This window comes from Penicillium brevicompactum, assembly GCF_028827555.1.
Source record: "Penicillium brevicompactum strain IBT 35665 chromosome Unknown utg000003l_segment0_segment0, whole genome shotgun sequence".
Classification (NCBI taxonomy): domain Eukaryota; kingdom Fungi; phylum Ascomycota; class Eurotiomycetes; order Eurotiales; family Aspergillaceae; genus Penicillium; species Penicillium brevicompactum.
In genome coordinates, this window is record NW_026623206.1 from 4,081,727 (window position 1) to 4,102,788 (window position 21,062).

At 49.2% G+C, this 21,062-nt stretch overlaps 3 protein-coding genes across 3 annotated transcripts; 1 reads left to right on the plus strand and 2 right to left on the minus strand.

Moving 5' to 3' along the window:
* Positions 1-265: 265 nt before the first annotated feature.
* Positions 266-1,905, minus strand: N7506_005371 (uncharacterized protein; the record flags this gene model as incomplete). The annotated part of the gene is made up of 2 exons (XM_056954665.1): positions 266-524; positions 587-1,905. Coding segments are annotated over 2 exons (1,578 nt in total), but the record flags the coding sequence as incomplete, so codon positions are not given.
* Positions 1,906-10,897: 8,992 nt separating this feature from the next.
* N7506_005372 (uncharacterized protein) lies at positions 10,898-11,231 on the minus strand (the record flags this gene model as incomplete). Its single annotated transcript, XM_056954666.1, is given in 2 exon segments — positions 10,898-10,913; positions 10,924-11,231. The coding sequence occupies 2 exon segments, from the start codon at positions 11,229-11,231 to the stop codon at positions 10,898-10,900; spliced, it is 324 nt and encodes a 107-aa protein (XP_056813555.1).
* A 1,502-nt stretch (positions 11,232-12,733) lies between these two features.
* On the plus strand, positions 12,734-16,113 carry N7506_005373 (uncharacterized protein; the record flags this gene model as incomplete). The annotated part of the gene is made up of 3 exons (XM_056954667.1): positions 12,734-12,976; positions 13,025-13,290; positions 13,338-16,113. The coding sequence occupies 3 exons, from the start codon at positions 12,734-12,736 to the stop codon at positions 16,111-16,113; spliced, it is 3,285 nt and encodes a 1,094-aa protein (XP_056813556.1).
* Positions 16,114-21,062: the final 4,949 nt, after the last annotated feature.

Genomic DNA, 21,062 nt, shown 5'->3' on the forward strand with positions numbered 1-21,062 from the left:
TATATATGCAACAATGAGCCAAGATGGCTTCCAATCAACTGGGTCATCCGTATAGACTACTCGGACTTATCCCGACGGCAAGGCTTGGTTCCTGATCTGCACCAGCTTCATATCACAACACTTATCACAATATTAACGAGCATTTAGAACGAAGTAGTTAGATGCTAGATACTGCCAAATATGATATCAAAATGCCTAGCCATATAGCGAGGCCACCAACCAAAGACCTACGTGGATCTGTCCTTGAATGGCTTCCCCCACCGACAGGGATCCCCGGTCCACCACTGTCAACAAGGCAATCGGACCTAACGATCCCACGTCCAAGGGCCCCGCACACATTGCCAATAGAGCATGGTGAGAATCTATTCGTCTGTTGGGTGAAAACAGGAGTCATAAGGTATCTCCCGCCGGCGTTGCATGTCGTTTTCGAGTACGCGCAGCATGCAGATGATCTGTTCGGGTCCGTCTGACAGGCATCATCCTCACAATCATGTACCGCTCCAAGAGTGTGGCCTGCTTCGTGGCTTGTCAAATATCAGTATTCAAGGAACATTCGTCGGGAGAAAAAGAGAATATAAATACGTACGCGAAGATTTGCCATGCCTGACCCATGCCCACCACAACATTAGCACCTGTACCATGAGACTGGTCATAGTCTGTGTTACAAAGTTGTCCTACCCAGGCGACTCCAATTCCTGCACCAGAGCAGCCCGTAATCAAAGTCCAGAATGCGTTTTCATCTGCCCGTGTGGCACGCCAAATGGAGAAATTACCTAGCCTATCAAGAAGGCTCCCGTTACTGCATGGCATGTTCCAATCTTTGGCGTCCTGCTGCGGAGTAGGACAAGTACCCTCACTGACCTCCAAGTCACTCAGTCTAAGCGTAATGTTGAACGAACGTTCAAACACCTCCGAGGCGCTGTTGATCATACCGACAACATTACGTACCACGTCGCCAACAGAATTGAACAAAGCCGTGTACGAGCAGTCGGTGGCGATGCCTACTGATGCAATCATATTCATCGAGGGGCATCCAACGGTATCCCCAATTGTTGATCTGAAGTCGCATCGGGAAATGCTTTGTGGGGACGGGATGGGTTCATGACATTCGCCTTCCCCTTGACTTATGCAACTGGGGCGACGCACATCTCTGTAGGTTGTATCTATCTCCAGATTGTCTCTGCGAGTACCCAGAGGCTGTGACTTACACCTTTCAGCGTTGGTATTTGAACGTTGGGCTGGAGGAGAGGGACGAGAGGGTCGATATGACCCCGAAGCCGAATAGCTATATATCTGTCCAGGTTCACCAAAGGTACAGTCCGATTGGCATGTATTGCCAATGCCTGCAACCCGCACCTTGATATCGTGGATGACTTCTTGGACACTGTAAGTGCCCTCAAATAGAAGGTCACGACCATCCTTCCAAAAGTGAACCCTGGCCCACCCAACTATGTTCCATCCATTGCCTGTTCCGTCGACCCTCACTGACCCCTGGAAGGCACTTATTTCAGACCTCTTTATGGCTCTGATAGACCTGGTGGTGCCGTCAGCCTGTACATGAGTCACCTGGCCAGGATTTGAGACAATAGTAGGGCTGGGCTCTAAGGTGAACTTAAGCCAGTGGTTTTCATCTGAGGTACGGAAAGCAACACAGAAATGCGAGTGATAGGTAACGTCTCCGAGTGGAGTATCAAGAACGGCGATGTTGAGCAGAGAAGTGGCCTCGCTACCCACGCGCGACCTATCCGTGTAGTCCCTGAAGACTGAATGCCCCGTATGGTTGAGCGAATCAACTTCCAAAGTATTGACCCGGAATGAAAAATAGAAGGTCAGAAGTGAAAGGAAGATCGCCGGTGGAAAAGAAAAACGACGAGAGTTAGAGACAAGTAGACGGCGAACTTGCATCTTTGTGATCATGGGCTCTGCAAAAGCTGCAGAGGCACTCTAGGATCGCTAGTACGAAGAAGTGTATGGAAATAGAGAAGCAAGATTTAATATGTGAGGGACTTGAGAGTCTCACTTACTTTACATACATAATGATAATGAGGCACAAAGTTTGGGAAGCATGTAAGAGCGCGACAACTATTGAGCCGGCAACTCTACCTTGTCACATCTACGTCACCGTTCGCAATCTTTCTCCATTTTGGTTCAACTTCTGTGAAGTTTGTGACGGCACTCGTACTATGTGGCCTGCCACTTGTTTACGGATAGGACTGCGGAAATCCATCTAATTCGTTGCCTGACGGTTAATCTTTAAGTGCGTGGCGAAGGTTTGTCGAGCTTTCGCCGATGACCTCACCGAACGATGGCCAAGAATCGACGCTATTGGTGAGGATCATGGTAGTTATGATATGACGTTTGCAATCTCCATGCAACGTTAGCTCTGTGCATCCGTCTAAATTTCGCTAAGCTTACGGTGCTCTGCACTAGATTAAACTTATGATGGGAAATTAATATAGATACACGTCCTAAAAGCGGAAAACTATCTGCGCAGTTGCTTCTAATGATTACGTTGGGCAGTCAGGACGATTAACTCTCATGTCGATGGAGTCATGTTCTAAGCGTGCAGAGCTTCAAAATATGGACGCGATCGCAAGGAAACCAAACACTATTACACAACCAAGACCAGTTGAACGATCCCAGGAGTCTGCCCGGAATACCATACTAATACTAGGAGAATTGGGTGAACGATGAATAAGCCTGTTCCGAAGGTCCCTAGTGGTATTTCACCACTCACTCAGTTCGTCAGATCTCAATGGACATGCTTATCCTCAGAACCATCGTCACATGATTTTCTGGGGTAAATACCTTGCAAAGTCTATTATTCAACCTTTACTTTCGACATACGGTGTATTATTGTGATGGCTAACCAATCGGAATTTTTTCTAGTTCTGCTCTAGCTGTAACCTTATTGTAGTATCTCTGCTTCTAAGCAATAGCAAGGGTAACTCCGAATAGCCGATCACTCACTCTCCTCTTGTATTGTTCGATAAGTCTACCAGATCGAAGCTCGAAGGGTGGTTCCAGTTAGCAAGTACCCTGACCAGTCCTTCTCGAGATGATTCTAGTACTTGCTTAAAAAAGTATAGTCGATATAGCTGTCTATCGTGGCGAACCTTAAGACCATCTCTCCTTTTTCTCAGGTATGTACTAGCTTCCTTTAAAAAAGGTTGTTCTGCTCTAGCTTCTAGTTATCGATGTGCTTGGACACGCAAGACTCCTATAAGTGTCTATAGCGTTCGATAAGTCGAGCTGCGGGAAAGGCGAATTTAGGATTGTTGCGTTCGAGGTCTGCTAGTATCTTTAGAATTGGTTGAAAGGCCTCGGTTGCTAGGGTATATTTTTTATCTTTATCCTGCTATAAAGAGGGCTATGGTGGTCAGCAAAGTATTAGGAGTTGATTGACTTCACTTATCAAAGGGGTATAGCTAGAAGTTTCTAGTGAGTTGTCTTTCTTGCTAGTAATTGGTAATTCACTAGGTTGTTGACCTCCTTTAATTTACTAGTCTGTCGAGCTGTTTTGTGTATTTATTTTGTCTTCAGCAGTAAGTCATAAGTCTGGGCAATACTATTTTCATCGATCATTGGTGCCTCTTATAGACTATGCAGACGCATTCGACGATGTACGAGTCTTTATTCTTAATTGGTGCGGTCGACCTTTGGCTACAGGTTGATTGCTTTTCGGTGGGCTGTTGGCAGTCCACTTGCTCAAAGGGCAATGGTCAACTAGTCGGTCGGTAAATGATCAAGCCTCACGATTTTGGGGGCCAGATGTGAACGCTCTTTGAGATATATATATCAATTAGAGATTTCTTCCACCTTCGTTGAAAGCCTCAGAAATCAACAAATGGCACATCATAGAGCTTGCAGTCATCAAAATAAAAATGAAATTTTTACAAAAAAACATTCCTGTCTGATGGTCACAAGTTCGAAAATCGAGGGTGGACAACGATTAGCCAAGCTTCAACGCGTTGAGCACCCGCACCTTCGACCGTGGCCTCTCTATCTGCAGTCTAGACAGACAGACCCGCAGCTCAACACAACCTACACAACACTAAAGCAAGGCTAGGAAAAAAAAAGAAAATGCATGACTTCTCAATATGAAATCATAGGCGTTTTTCAGTTATTCAACGTTGAATCGTTCATAGATGAGGTGATCAGCACACGAAATGTGAGCCTGTCATCGCTGACAGAATATCCCGCACAAAGCCTAAATTCAGAGGGCCGCGAAGGATTCAACAGTGAGCCAGCGTTTCTTGGCCGACCTAGCATCCTTATTCTCAACACCAATCGACTCGTCTCTCTCGCTGAGGATCTAAGGGCATCAAAATGTCGCTGCAAATAGCTGTGGTAAAAGAAGACATGGGTTTCAACAGGCCTCTTATATAAGAAATTTGCCCCTCAACGCGTTCTACCAAGCAGAGAACTCACGCGAAATGACGAGCTGAGAAGCCTATAACCACGTCCTCTACCCCCAATTGTTTGCTCTACAATTTATTCACTTGACCACGCAAAGTCGAGCAGGCTTGTGTCTGAGTCACTTGATAAGTTCCCCCCTGACCCGGTACTGAGATTTCCACAGTCCTGACATTTATAGAATACATCGTGGACCAGCTAGTCAGACAGTGCCCGTAAGAAATATGATTCCCACCAGATGCACTGCCATTCACCCCAGCCGATCAAACATGCGAGTTTTGAGTTAGCTGGTCCAATTGTCCGTGCGACCAGGTCTCCGTCACAGCAGCTGACTGAGCTCATCTACTGTGCAGCCCGTGTGTGCATTCCCAAGAGAAAGCTCGAATATCCACGTCGTAGGTATGTAAATCTTAGCTTGACTTGTCTGAATTCAACTGATCCTGAAGACGATGCAATTTCAATAGAACCGAGGACATTCGACCACAATGCACGAGGGCAAGGACCACAGCTCTTTGCCGTCTCTTTGCCCCTAGACTTGACCACCAGAGCATGTGAGTCATGGATTATGTTGCGAATCCCCAAGCTAATGAATGACAGTGAACTAGTGACATCGCACCAAAGAGCGCCGAGGCCCCGTCGCTTCAAACCACGCAGCGTACACTAGGCGAAGAAGGAACGGGCTAGTAACAGGTCCGGACATCCGATTGCGAGCTTCGCTGCATAGAAACTTGAGACATCCATTCTTCCTGATAATGTGAGTGATTTATCGCTGTTGTTGTTCAGAGGCATGAAGTGACTTGTTATTTCAGACACATGAGCCTATATATTCAAAAATGAGCGATTTCCAATCAACTTGGTCGTCTGTATAGGCAACTTGGAGTTAATTCCGACGGTGCGGCTTGGTTCCTGATCTGCATCAGCTTCAGATCACAACGGAAACTTCGGTTCAATATAAGCGTCCGTTCGAGTGCTCGCCGCGTAAGCTGAGTTAGGAGACCTGGAGAACTTTATTGGCAGCATGCAGCTCCACATTTGGCGTGGAAACAGCCATCATTACTACCGTGGATTGGTTGGAGAACACAAAGGCTACAAGTGTTCTTATACTTATGGGGTGTGAAAGAATATGAGGAACAAGGCGGAGACATAAATGACAACCTGGTGTATATGGCAACCAACCATTCCGCAATGGAAATGGCAATAATTTGTTGAAAAATCTTCACAAGTACCACTCTGCGTCGTCCGAAAATGAGAGAAAATATACAACAAGGTTTTGGAAACACGCTGAAGCAGTACCGCCCACTCCGATTTGGACATGGATTTATTTAGATAGGCTGCTAAGTCCGTCTTATATACATTGTAAACGTCTTTGACATCATCGATTGGTGCCTTTCGCGGGACAACAAATGTGGGAGCAATATTGCCCGGCGGTGGTGGAGTGTAAAAGCAACGATTAAAGCCTCCCCTAACTTGGCTCTAGCCTGCGGCTTTGCCTCCGTCTAGCGATTGTCGCGTGCGATCGAACTGATTGGGTAACTAACAGTCCCTAGCAATCTAAAATACCAATAGATGTGTGTTATAGTCACCTACGCATGGAATATACCAGACTCGGTAGTACCACGTGATATTTGTCAAATGGTGGCAATGACAAAACTGCCCTAGCTAAATCCTGATGCGGGCCAGGTGACCTTCCGTTCCAGGAAGTAAGAGTTTTGATTGGCTGATCTGAATGTCGATAGCCCCATCGTCAGGAGCTACTTACGGATCTCTTGGGCTATAACTATTACATCAATGATGATGATTCATGATCTTCATACAGTTTAGTTGACCAACAGCACTGAGAGCAGTCGTCCAATAACACTGCAGCACGACGAGTTAATCCACTCTAGCCTCGACTTTTGTATGGGTCCTGGCAATCTCACGATATTCACGATAAAAAAGTGTCAGGATGAGGAATTGATGTACTGGCTGGTACTGAACATGTCCAATAGAATCAGGTGATTGATTGTAGGTGTTTTAAAGATCGGTTGAACGATCTCAGGGGTCTATACAAATAAGCTTCGGCGTGTTACAACACCGTCCTTCCGAATCTGCCCGGAATACCGTACAAATACTAGTGGGAATTGGGTGATCGATGAATAAGCGTCCCAAAGGGTCCTAGTGGTATTTGACCACTCTCTCAGTTCGTCACACCCCCTCAGCGTTTGCACAATTCCCAACAACCTCTGCTAATCTAGCAGATTTCCAATATCCTCCATGCCCATCAATTGGATAAATTCTGTGTGCTTCTGGCGCGGCAGTAGCTTAGTGAGTCCGTCCGCAGCCATACTTTTCGTTTCGGTCCATCTGATGAGAATCCTGCCTGCTTGGACCTCCTGACGGAGCCAATGGTGGTGGATATCAACGTGACGTAGCTTTGTCCGCAGCTGAGGAGCTTCCTTGATGAGAAGCCGAATCGTCTGTTGGTTATCGCACCGGATAGCAAGTTCGTGCTTTGGATCAAAGCGAATAGCTTCAAAGAGACGTTTCCACATGCTCATGGTCCTCGCAGCCTCGGAGATCGCTAGCAGCTCCGCTTCGGTAGTACTAGTGGTCACCGTACGCTGTTTACCAGCCCTCCAGTCAACAGGTCCGCCAAAGATTGTGCAGAGATATCCCTCCGAGCTCTTCCGATCCGGGTTATCGGCGAACGAGGCATCACTAAAGAAAGTGACGGCTTCATCATCATCGGATCGGCGCGGCCGATAGGTGAGAGCGAGGAAACGTGTGTGGTATAAGTAGGATATCACGCGGTTGATCGCTTCGAGATGCTCCGGTCCCGGGTTCGTGAGGAACTGAGCTAACGTGGAGGTGGCTTTGGCTGCATCTGGCCGTGTGATGGTAGTAGCATACTGTGTGGAACCCACCTTCTCCTGGTACTCATGAATTTGTTCCTTTGTGGCCTGCCCAGCGTACGGCTTCAACGTAGCTGGTGCCTGGGGTGTATCAAAGCGACGATGGGTGGTCAGGTGATATCTGCTTGCCATAGAGGAGATGTATGAGTCCTGACAGAGCCAGAGGGCCATCTGCTGTCTGTCACGGACAATACGGATCCCTAGGAACCACGCAGCTTCGCCCATGTCTCTCAATTCCCATGTGCTGTTAAGTTTCTCTTTGATCTCAGCCGCGCGCTGGCGCTGAGATGGGTGATTGACGATGATTATATCGTCTACATAGAAGAATACGATGATGCCGTCCGATGCGAAGAGACAAAGATCTTCTTGAACGACTGTGAGACCTAGCTTAGTCAAGACCTTTGTGGCCTCACGTTGCCAGAGCCTTGGGGATTTCCGTAGGCCGTAGAGAGCTCTGAGGAGCTTCCAGCAATATCCAGACTGCCTAAACCCCTCGGGCATCTCCGTTATCACTGTTTCATCCAGTGTGCTGTTAAGGAAGGCGTTGACAGCATCAAATTGGTGTGTATCGAGGTCAAACGCAGCGACCAGAGCGAGAACGGCGCGGGCCGTACGGGCAGCGAGGGTAGCTGAATACTTTTCTTCCGTAGAAAGCTTCTGAAGATCTCCTCGGACACAGATTCTCGCCTTCAGCTTCACCAGATATCCATCACTATCGAACTTATAGTTAAAGACCCACTTTAGTGGGAGCACCTGCACGCTGCGGTCGTTCGGACGCTGTATGACCTCAAAAGTGCCCTTCCGTTCAATTGTTTTGACCTCGAGGCCAGCAGCTGCTAAGAAGCCTTCGTTGAATGGATGATTCATCATCTCTCGCCAATTCTGAGGCTCCGAAGGTAGCTCATCGCGGTGTGTTCTTGTATGTGAATGAGATCCATTGAGGCCGGTTGCAAAGGCAGCGAGTACCCCCTCTTCATTTTCCTCGTCGTCCGCTGAGAAGGCTAAATTGCTGATATCTCTAGATCTTCGCTTGCGTGAGCCCGACACGATGTTGCGAGACGAAACATCTCCCACTATATCCCTGGGCGCAGTACGAGTCTCTCGGGTAAGTGTGGCTGCCGAGAGCTCTCTCTGAAGCTGTTCAGCGAGTTGATCTTGAGAATCATGGTCTGGTGGTGCCGGGAAGGCTCCTGGGATTGATTCTGGTGCCGTGCGAGGATTTGAGGTCTGCACTGGCTGAACGGACGGCGTGGGCGACGGTGATATCATCTGCTGAGGCTCCGCTGGCTGCGAAGGGGCTATTTTCTCTTTGGAAGGCTTAGTCAAGCTCTGTGGCTCTGTTCCCTGTGAGTCCGCGATGTTTCCAACTGGTTGAGGTATATCCAGGCTTATTTCAGTGGTGCCCTGGTCAGTATCCTCGTCTCCAATAGCCCATGGCATGGTCTCCAATATATCGCGGACCGGCTCCTTCTCTAGCTCTCGAGCATTGAAGAACACGTTCTCATCAAAAACAACATCTCGCACTGATCGTACAGCTTCTCTGCGGGGAAACCACACCCTCCAGATGTTCGAGGCTTCATAGCCAACGAGATAGCCTATCTCGGCGCGTGGCTCCATCTTCGCGGCGTTCGGAATAGCCTGCTTCCGCACGTACGCTCGGCAACCGAAGATCCTCAAGTTTGCGAGGTTGACACGCTGTTGTGGCTGATTGAAGAATGCCTCTTGGTAAGGGACTATCCACCGGCCGTCTGGTAGCTTCGTGGGCGATCTGTTGATGATCCATACAGCAGCTCTAACAGCTTCAGGCCATAGATTCTTAGGGAGGCCTGCATCGGCTATTAGAGTACGAGCCACGGTGATTATCACCCCCCCAGATCGCTCCGCGAAGCCGTTCTGTTCCGGGGTGCCCACTACACTATGCTCAATGATAAAGCCTTCATTTGACAAGAAATCTTCCACCGTACGCCCAGCAGAGCGTTCGTTATCATATCGGAAGGCACGTATCGGAAGATTCCACTGCTTCTTAGCTAGTGCGACGAACTGACTAACCGCATCTTGACAGCCGTTCTTCTTCTCATGGGTATAGGCCGCGTGGAGGCGTACGCCTTCGAGGTAGAAGTGTGTCATCCAGCGATCTCCGTTATACCCTGGGTCAATTTGAACGAGATCGAAGTGGATACGACCATACTTGCCGTACGGTGTGCCAGTTGTCCTTCGAGAGATTTGGCGTTTAGACTTTGTTAGCTGACAGACTTCGCATTTCTCGGGATTATCGTGATGATTATCTTCGCAGATTCTATCAATTTTGACCCCATCAACCATCTCCGGCAGCTTCTCAATCTTCTGGTCAAAGGCGTGGCCCAACCGACGATGCCAGCGCCTCGCTGAAGCTGCTGAGAGGTGAGGCTTCTCCGAATGCCGTACGGAAAACGCTGCTCGGTGGTTCGGGTTGTAGATGACTGTGTATAGGCCGTGATGTCTCTCTACCTTAAGAACAGCTTCATTGGCTTTGAATATCGCTCTTTCATCAGATTTAAAGCAGAAGCCCTTATCCTCAATCACAGAGAGTGAGATCAAGCTTGTATGGAAGCCGGGCGAGTACCACACGTTGTCTAGGGTGACAGACACCGTAGTGCCTGTACGAGGGTGTTTCCCGGTGATCCTGACCTGCCCATAGCCTATCATCGGTGTCACTGTTTGACCGGTCTTGACGGTGCTTTCTCGCGGCATGTATGTCAAGAACTGCTCGAGATCGTTGCAGATATGACAGGTGGCTCCGGTATCAAGAATCCAGCTATCTTTGAGTGGCTCATCGTCCACTTCTGACGCAGCGATAGATCGAGTATCGTTAGCGAAGAACGCTAGGGACTGGCCCTCTGGCGGTGCCGTACCAGCTAGGTGAGCTGATTCAGCCTTCTTCTGCTGTATTTTGGCGATCTTCTCTTGATCTTGAGGGCTCATCTGCTTGATAAACTCAGGAATCCGTTGAAGAGTACCCTCCCGTGGCTTCCAGCCCTCCGGTCGAAGTGATTCATTGAGGTAGAAGCACGTAGAGTACTGGTGCTGAGGATGAGCGTTACCGCACGGGCATTTCTTCCGGTAGGTCCTCTCCGCGGGCTTAGCCTCCGGTTCACCGTTTAACGAAGCCAGAGCTATCTTTGGCTGCTTCCGTCCCCCGGAGATCGCGAGATCACCCCGGCGGCTACGGTAGCTAGCTATAACCTCATGAAACGTGACAGATTTCTCCTGATCTGCGAGCTTTTCGCGCCAGGCTGTGCACCAAGTATCATCAACCGGTTGTATAGCGTCCAAGAAGTCTCGTATCGCGAAATGGTCTCCGTTAGAGCAGTCAGGTATACCCGCGATCTTGCCTTCTTCGAATAGGCTAACCCACTGGGTCAACCAGTGGTTAGTATCCCCTTGAGGCCTCTGCCTGATCATCTCTCTCCAAGCACGACGAAGTTGCTGCTGGCGATTCTGAGGCTTTGGTTTAAACGTTTCGGATAGCTTCATCAACTTCTTCCGCGGTGAATCCTCGCCCACGACGAGGTAGTGATGATCCGTGGCTAACGAACGGGTGATGAGGCTGTTTAATCGTGACATAGTCTTTAATAACCTCTGTCTGCGCTGATCGCGGCGATCGTACGCTTGAACAGTGAACGTGTATCTCTTGAGCTCCGCATCTTCTAGGTCCATGATATCTCTCTCCCGCTGGCGGTTATCCCGGGGTAACGAGGGCTCTTCCTGAGCCTCAGGCACCTGCAGAACTTCGTCATCCGCCTTCTCAGGATCAAGGTAATCCCACACATCTTCTGCAACAGCCGCTGATTTGATATGGCCTATCCAGACCCTCCACTGCGCTTCCGACTGAAGCTTCTGGTCAAGCGGGACTTGCATCAGATCTTCCCTCGTGATATCGGACATCTTCGCACAAGATATAGCTCAGATACTCAAAATCTCCTCATAAAACGTTTCCGAAGGCTGCTTGTCGGTCCGGATTTTCTGTGCACTGGACGCAAGAGCTCACAAGGGGTGGCTGGGCGTTCAGGGGTATCCGACCGTGTTGGGTGCTTCGGGGATTCGTTGACTGCGAGATACAGAGCAGGTAGGTGATATATCTCCTTTATACAGTCAGGCAGATCGGGCTCATAACTGTCAGGATGAGGAATTGATGTACTGGCTGGTACTGAACATGTCCAATAGAATCAGGTGATTGATTGTAGGTGTTTTAAAGATCGGTTGAACGATCTCAGGGGTCTATACAAATAAGCTTCGGCGTGTTACAACACCGTCCTTCCGAATCTGCCCGGAATACCGTACAAATACTAGTGGGAATTGGGTGATCGATGAATAAGCGTCCCAAAGGGTCCTAGTGGTATTTGACCACTCTCTCAGTTCGTCAAAAAGTTCAGGTTTTGTCACGTGCAGGACGTTTTCCTTCCTCTCACTTCGTTCGATCAAGGGCACGTGACCCGGGAGCCGACTGACACCAATGAGAGAGAGGCTTGGCTGAGAGAGAGGCTTGGCGGGAGAGTAGGGGGTGTGTCTCTCGATGTGTTTATGGCAGCGTCAACGTCGGCGTTGCGCAGCCGTGAGGTTGGTAACCCGTTCCACTCCGTTCCTTCGTTTCAGAGCACGATGATTCAACCAGATTCAAGTATTGCCCAATAGGCCCAATGGGAATGCTTTGGAGAGTGTGGGACAAGGGGCACGGTGTGACATTCGGATCACTCTGGTGTATTATGCAGCACCGCCGTGCGCTGAGATATAAACACCCATACTCTCTCCAAAATCAAACGGCAGACCGAGGCAGATTCGAAGGACGCACTCTCGGACCTCACCTTCCCGGACTTTAACCCCAAGAAACCAAGACTGACCAAGACATTCCCCGCCAAGACCAGTCGTGTTGCCCCGACGGAAATAGATGAACTGCAGCCCAATCGCCGCCTGCCCAGCCTCCGCCCAAACTCTCCGAGGGGCCCTTGGCACCCCGCAACCAATCAGCGCCCCCTGTTCCTTGCGTGGCCAGCCGCCGAGCCAACGCCGAGATTCATGTCGTCATCGTCGGTCAAAAGTCAAAGACGAATTGAAAGCGTCAAGAGTCCGCTCGATACCGAGACTTGGTTGCGGCGCGTGATTGGCTGAGATATCGGAGATTGGTCGGTTCCCCAGACTTGCAACCACTTCGACCTCCGGAGGAGATACCCGGTTGCAGGTGTCTTTCGCCATCGGGTCCGACTGGACCTTATTCGTACCCCGAAACACCCCGGCGCCACAGAAGGAAAAGGACTCAAGCAATTTACTCTGTACTCCTCTCGCGTAAAAGAAGTAACTGCTCTTTATGGACTCTCATTCGCTTGCGGATACCTTCTGCATGACGCCACGCTTAAGAGACTTATAGACTCATCACACACGACCGGACCCCGATGTCTCAGGATAGAGCTGAGAAAAGCCAGAGTGATCAGACCCAACAGCCTCTGTCCCAGCCTGCCCACTGTCTCACCTACACAGATGTCATCAGCGAATTGGGTACAAACTCCGATGATGGATTGACTTCAGGAGAAGTCAAGCTTCGCTTGGAGAAGTATGGCGAGAACATGTTGGAAGGAGACGAAGGCGTCTCCCTCGCCAAGATTGTCATTCGACAGATTGCCAATGCCATGATGCTGGTAAGTGACCAGTTGGAATATCGGAAACTCCCAACTAACAACGTGTAGGTCCTTATTATCGCCATGGCTGTCAGTTTCGGCATCCAGTCCTGGATCGAAGGCGGTTTCATTGCTGCCGTCATTGCCCTCAACCTCGTGGTCGGCGTTTACCAGGACTACGCAGCAGAGAAGACCATGGACTCACTACGGTCCCTTAGTTCACCAACGGGCGTTGTCTCTCGTGATGGAAAGACATCCGCCGTGCCAGCCAACGAGATTGTCCCTGGTGATATGGTTGAATTGAAAGCGGGAGACACAGTTCCCACTGATGTCAGGTATGAATTCAGCCTTTTCCCCCTATGGGTGAAGCTAACCAAAACAGATTGGTGGAAGCATTCAACTTCGAAACTGACGAAGCCCTCCTTACTGGCGAATCCCTCCCAGTTCAAAAAGATGCTGATGCTACATTCAAAAACGACACCGGTCCAGGTGACAGACTCAACATCGCCTACAGCTCATCTACTGTGACTCGCGGCCGTGCCCGTGGTGTTGTCGTTGGAACCGGTATGAGAACCGAAATCGGAGCAATTGCCATGGCCCTGCGCGGAACAGACTCGAAGCGCCGCCCTGTTAAGCGTGGGCTTGAGGGAGAAACCAAGAAGAGATGGTATATCCTGGCTTGGACTTTGACTACTACCGATGCCATGGGTCGGTTTTTGGGTACTAATGTTGGTACGCCGCTGCAACGGAAGTTGTCTAAACTTGCTTTATTGCTGTTTGCCATTGCTGTGATCTTTGCGATCGTCGTTGCTGGTTCTAACGATTGGCGCGGAGATAGCGAGGTCATCATTTATGCCGTCGCTACTGGTCTGGCTATGATTCCGGCTTGCTTGGTTGTTGTATTGACAATCACCATGGCTGTCGGAACGAAGCAAATGGTTAAACGACACGTCATTGTCCGGAAATTGGACTCTTTGGAAGCACTCGGTGCGGTCACTAATATCTGCTCCGACAAGACTGGCACTCTCACACAAGGACGCATGGTGGCCAAGAAGGCTTGGATACCTTCTGTGGGAACATACTCAGCTGGCGCCTCGAATGATCCTCTTAACCCCAAAGAAGGTGATCTGAGTTTAGTACCTGAGCAGCCCATTCGACTTAACGATAAGTCTACTGGCCAGCCTTCAAGCCCGGATGACCTGCTGAAGGACAATGACGCCCTCAAGGAATATCTCGATGTTGCTTCCATGGCTAACTTGGCCCATATTCATCAAACCGCCAACGAAGGATGGCAAGCGCGTGGTGAACCTACAGATATCGCTATTCAAGTCTTTGCCTCGCGATTTGACTGGGGTCTGGACCGCTGGACCAAGGGCGACAAGCCTGTCTGGCAGCAGAAGGCTGAGTATCCATTCGACTCGAGCGTGAAGAAGATGTCTGTCATCTTCTCCAAGCGCAATGATAGCTCCGAGAAGACTCGCGAGATGATATTCACCAAGGGAGCCGTTGAGCGGGTTCTTGAGGCATGTACCACGATCAAGTGGAAGGCTGGCGCTAACTCCGTATCTATTGACGACGAAACCAAGGGTGAGATTCTGGAGAACATGGAGGCCCTGGCTAAAGAAGGTCTTCGAGTTCTCGCCATGGCTGGCCGGGAGCACACTGGTACAAACGAAGGTGCTGGGTCTCTTCCCAGAGAAGAGATTGAGAAGGACTTGTCATTCTATGGTCTCATCGGTCTCTACGACCCCCCTCGCCCCGAGACAGCCGGTGCCATCAGCCAATGTTACAAGGCTGGAATCTCCGTCCACATGGTCACCGGTGACCACCCCGGAACAGCTCGTGCTATTGCAGCGCAGGTTGGAATCATCCCTGCGAACATGGATTCAATCGCCAAGGACGTCGCCGATGCGATGGTGATGACTGCTTCCGAGTTTGACAAGTTGACCGAAGATGAAATTGACAACTTGCCGACTCTTCCATTGGTTATTGCTCGCTGTGCGCCTAACACCAAGGTTCGCATGATTGACGCTTTGCACCGTCGTGGCAAGTATGTTGCTATGACTGGTGATGGTGTCAATGACTCTCCATCGCTCAAGCGAGCTGATGTCGGTATTGCAATGGGTCAGAACGGGTCTGATGTTGCCAAGGATGCATCTGAATTGGTGCTGTCCGACGACAACTTTGCCTCTATTATCAACGGTATCGAAGAAGGACGTCGTATTTTCGACAACATCCAGAAGTTCGTTCTGCATCTTCTTGCTGAAAACGTTGCCCTGGCCCTCACCTTGCTTATTGGTTTGGCATTCAAGGATAACAGCAACCAGTCTGTCTTCCCCATCGCGCCTGTTGAGATTATCTGGATTATCATGATTACCTCCGGCCTTCCTGATATGGGCTTGGGAATGGAATCTGCCGCCCCAGAGGTGATGGACCGACCCCCACAAAGTTTATGTTCTCTTATCCCTACAATTAGAGTCAATCTAACAGTATTACAGAAACAAGGAATCTTCACCTGGGAAATCATCATCGACACCTTGGTTTACGGAGCTTGGATGGCCGCCCTTTGTCTCTCGGCATTTGCCCTTGTCATGTTCCGCTGGGGCGACGGAAACCTCGCCACGGGCTGCAACACGAAATACAACGATCCGACCAAACCCCATACCTGCGACACAGTCTTCCGTGCCCGCGCCACAACTTTCACTTGCATGACCTGGTTCGCGCTTTTCCTCGCCTGGGAGATGATGAACCTCCGCCGCAGCTTCTTCCAGATGCAGCCCGACTCCAAGCGTCGCTTTACCCAGTGGATGCATGATATCTGGCACAACAAGGTCCTTTTCTTCGGCATCATGACTGGATTTGTTCTTGCATTCCCTATCCTTTATATCCCCGTTATCAACCACAAGGTCTTTAAGCATAGCAGTATCTCCTGGGAATGGGGTATTGTGTTTGTTGAGACTGTCCTTTTCTTTCTTGGCATTGAGAGTTGGAAGTGGTGCAAGCGGGTTTACTTCCGTCGTCAGGCTCGCAAGGCTGAGGCTGCGGGTGAGACGCCTGGTGATGAGCAACGGGGTCTTAGTGACTTCAGTCGATACACTACCATGGACCGCTCGGATGCCCAGGCTAGTGGTATGAAGGTTGAGCAATCTACGGTTTAGATTGCACTTAGTGAGACATTGTTTGGATAGATTATCGATACGTTGCATTAGGAGATAGTTGATCTTCGATTTTATGAAACATTTAGACCGATACCAATAGTTTGATTTCAATGCATAATCTTCATTCTAATTCTATGCTCTAGCGTATAGTTTCATTGTAACATCGGTCAGACATTCCATGTAAATTGCCCATCAAGTCACCTGATCAGGCAACCAGTAGTAAAATGTACATTAGATTTCATCAGGCAGGTTAAGCATCTTCTTTGATCAGACCCTTGACCCATTCCTCGTTAGAGCTGTTGAGGATACTGTTGAGATAAAAAACTGGCGCAGATCAGGAGCCAAGCCACACCGTCGGAATTAAGTCCGAGTAGTCTATACGGACGACCAAGTTGATCGGAAATCAACTTTGCTCATTGCTATATATATAGGCTCATGTGTCCCGCTTAAATAACAAGTCAACTCATACCTCTAAACAGCAACAAGACAAACTGGACACAATTGAATTACGACCACTACCGCCATGGCGAGCCGAACCCTTTAAGGAGATCGAGGTCGGATCAGACTGAGAGACCGCAAGAAAACGGGCTGAGACCGTACAGTCTACGTCCCATATTGCCGTCTACTTAGACGCCTAGTGGGTGGGTGGACCACTTAGGGGTGCCTGTTACAGACATGCTAGACACCAATCAGGCACGGGCCTCATCTGCATAGGTGGGCCAGCCGTAGCCAACTGTCGACAAAAGAGGGTCGCAACTTTACTAGTGCGCCCGAGAAATATTCAACACCCCACGGTAGAATGCCTACATCCTAAAATGGTGACGATAGTCAATATGAATTCGCATCAAAGACAATTAAGTAAATGAAGGCTTTGGCTCAAGAACATCCAATCGGCTCCTTCTACATACCGGAACCGTCGTACCTCTGTGAGTAATCCCTGCCAACAACTACGATTTATAATGTGAGCACATCGCCCATGTAGTAATAATAATGCACTCAGATTTGCGGCCACTGCTTTTTGGGCGTAGTACTCGAGTCTATGCGATCAAGCATGCTCTACTGCCGAGGGACCACGGTTGCAGCCAGATCGGGGTCTAGCAAGCGCCATCTTGACCAGATCGGGTAAAGACGATTTCACCAACATGTACGACGGACTTTTGTGGTATTATATACATGGCTTGGAGCCACAGATATGCCCCTATTCCATTCCCGCCGAACGGTACCACATGAAGGCTGATTAGGGGTAGAAACTCCAGCATAGGTTGTCGGAGATAGTCAAAGAGGTCGCGCAGCAGGATAGTTCTGGTGGTGTTGTTACGGACATCAATGCCACCTTCCCAAAGCATCTGCTTGAAAAGTGATATACCAGTCCAAAGCGCAGTTTGTCTGACAAATAATTGACACTTAAGGACAGTCGAGGTAGGGGACGTGGAGAACTCGGCCATTTCCTGGAAAAGAGTTGCTTGCGCGCGATATGTTAGAAGACTATATCTGTGAGAAAATGATACACACGTTCCACTTGACTAAGCTCTAGCTGCAGTTACCTCCAGGGTAAATAACCTTTGCACATGTTGCTCGGGCTTGGATAGAAAGGAGCGTGCTAAGACATCAAAACTGCCCAACATTTGTCCAAAATCACCACAGGATGTCTGACAGCGCCCTCGGCGCAGCCTTCTGTATGTCCAGTTGTCCTCTTCCCGCTGCGTCGTATACGTCGAACGGTCCAGCAATGCGGAGTAGGATCAGTTAGGACAGTAAAGGTCGCTGATTCGTAGCTCATGGCTCTTGAGTCGGCTCGGCTATGAAGCGGGACTAGACGGTCTCTTTTACTCGCTCGTAGCTGATATAGTAAATTTAATATGCGGGCTCAATACAACGGGACCTTTGCCTCACCTTCTCCTTGCACACAGACTTGGCTGACCATCTGGCTGTCAGCGAAGTTATGGATCACCTTCCATCAAGCTAGACAAAACCACCAACATACCTCGGTGTGTTTCGAAGTGGCTTGAAAAGATGCGACATGCAAGCCAAGGAAATTAGGATCACCCATTGGACGCCAGAATTTCGATCCACCAGGGGCTATTCGTTCAAGCTTTTGGAATGCCGAGACACACGGTGTTATAATCCCATTCGAGTTTGGGAATTGTATCGGGTAAATACATCAGTACATGACCCAATGTACATAGTAGACTGGGAGAAGGTCCGAGGTAGACGATATGGACCTTTCGGTGATTCATCGTTGGTGCCACGAGTAGCCATATGGAACGGATAGACAGCATGCGATCGTATTGGTATAGGCGAGCTCGAGCTGACATGAAGTTTGCTCCCTTCGCATTCAATTCGAGTAGAGGGAATATCAGGGTGTCCTATTATACGATCCCGGTCAGCAAGGATTGACCCAGTTGGACGAGTTGTCCTAGCTTATCTGTTCATAAAGTTCGCGGAATGTTCACTTAAGACGATACGACCAATTAGCTTCGTGGTCATATCTTACCGAAGAGATAAATTACGGTTGTCTCCATCAATGCAGTCACCCTTCATGCCATTTTGTTGTATCCAATTCGTCGCACCCCCGGCTGTCGCCTCGAATAAGCCGCGCTGGATGTACCGGGCAATTTCTGAGAGCCAAAGTTGCGTGGTAAATTACCTGTGACAGGCAATTGTACTGTCGTAATGGGATAAGACCTCGCGATGCGGACGGAGAGAGATTTTTACACTCAGCCGTTCAGTGTGAAGGTGGTGAGGTCGAGGGCGGAAGACGTGGAAGACGCGACGGAGCACGCGTCCTAGTGACGCCTTGGTCTTATTTCGGATCCGGCGATGGGCTGCTCCTATCTACAATGGCATGAAAATCAGTAGTGGTGTTAGTTTTGTTTTGGAGCACAGAAATTTGCACGAATAATGGATATAGCGCCGCAGAGGGCGATAAGTCACTCACATTATCAGGAACGAAGGACGTTTTAAGCTTCTACGCAGCGAAGCTCGCAACCGGGTATTCGCACCATTTATTCCGCCCGCTCCTCTTTTACCTAGGGTATGCTGCGTGGTCCGAAGCGACCGGACCAAAAATATTATGCAAGCCATGGCTGCGTGTAGGGCACTAAAGGGGATGCTGTCTCCTCGGGGCCACTCTGGTGCAATTTCAATGGTTCACTGTCATTCATCAGCTTATAGATCGACGAGTTGTTCCATTACTCACATATTCTGGTGGCCAAGCCTATGAAGAAGAACGGCAAAGAGTTGCGGTCCTTGCGCTCGTGCATTGTGGTCGAATGTCGGTTCTATTGGAATCGTATTGTCTTCAGGGTCAGTAGAATTTACAAAACTCAGGCTAAGACTCAGATATTGGCGCTGTTTCCTCGGGGATACACAGGGCTGTACAGTAGATCAGCTCAGTCGGCTGCTGTGGCGAAGTCATTTTCTCATAGACACCTTGTCCAGTTAACCCCAAAGTCATTTTATTGATCGACTAGCGTGAATGGCACAAAGGGCCTGCTGGAAGCACGTCTCTCCCAGGCATTTTTCGACTTGCTGGTCCACGACGTATTCTATAAATGTCAGCACAGTGGAGATTTCACTACTCGGTCAAACTGGAACACCTTTTCAAGTGCCTCAGACAAGCCCTCCCCGACTTTGTGTAGTGAGGGGAATGAATTGGAAAGGAAAATGCCAGAGGTAGAGGATGTATTTATAGGCTTCTCGGCTCGTCCTTTCGTGTAAGTGCGCTGCTTTGTAGAAAGCATTGAGTGACAACTTCTTAACTGAGCCCTGCAACTTTTTGCAGCGACCTTCTTGATGCCTTTAGATTCTCAGCGAGAAAGACGAGTAAAGAGTGGTGTTGAGGATAAGGATGCTGAGTCGGTCAAGAAACGTTGGCTGACTATTGAATCCTTCACGGCTCTCTGCAATCGAGGCACTGGTTTGCTATTCAATCCGCAATGGCAGGCTGGTATTTCGTGGTCTGATACCTCATCTGTGAGCGATTCAACGTTGGATGATCGAAAAGCGTCTACAATTTTGTCGCGAGAAGTCAGCAGACCGTAGTGGTGATTGTAAAACTCAGTCCATAGCCACATGTGTTTGCAAAGTCAATAAGAGACACCAAGGATTGGTGGAAATGGTATTGTCCAGATCTTGACTTCATCCAGCAAACGAAATGGATGTCGCGGGAATCTCCCCAGATCAGGGAAAAGAGGAGCAACAGCAGCCCAGTAAATTTCCCATCCTTGTTGAGAAAGACAAATCACAGGAAAGCTCTGACCATGTCCCATTGTTAAGGGAAACGATTCGGCTTCAAATGCTTTTGCTGACCATTGCAGCCCTCCACTTCGCAACAGGAAGCAGAAACAAGACACACCCTGGCGACCGAGCCTTTCAACCCATTCTGAAGTTGCTAGTAGGCCTCTAACGCGACGATCCCAATTTCGCCTTTCCAGCAACTCGACTTGTCGGACTTCATCAACAATTATGGGAGTCATGCGTGTCCAAACACAAAATTACCCATAAGCTAAAGCAGGACAACCGTGCTTTGAAGGAGACTGGTACGCACCTAAGAAAAGAGAGGGACGGCCTTCAGCTTCACCATGACAAGCAGCTATCCAGGCTGCGCCTTTTCGAACAGGCATTGGAACTATCCCGGGAGAGGCTGATATGCGCACTCGATGACTGAAATCACCCTTTCAGACTCAGTCTGGCAGGCCTATGGGACAATGCAAGAAGAATGTGAGGGATCGGCCACTCGGAGCTATCCTTCGCACTGTTTAAAAGCAGAAAAATCACAATGACGTCGTACTGGAAGAGGAGTTACAGCATGGAAATCAGCTTATATTCGTTGTGTCTGCGAACAATACAGCATGTTCTGGACCAGTCTCACTTGTAATCACCTAAGATCGTGTTATCGAGGCAAATGTGGTCAACTATCTCAGTGACTAGTCCTAATGCACGTTTCT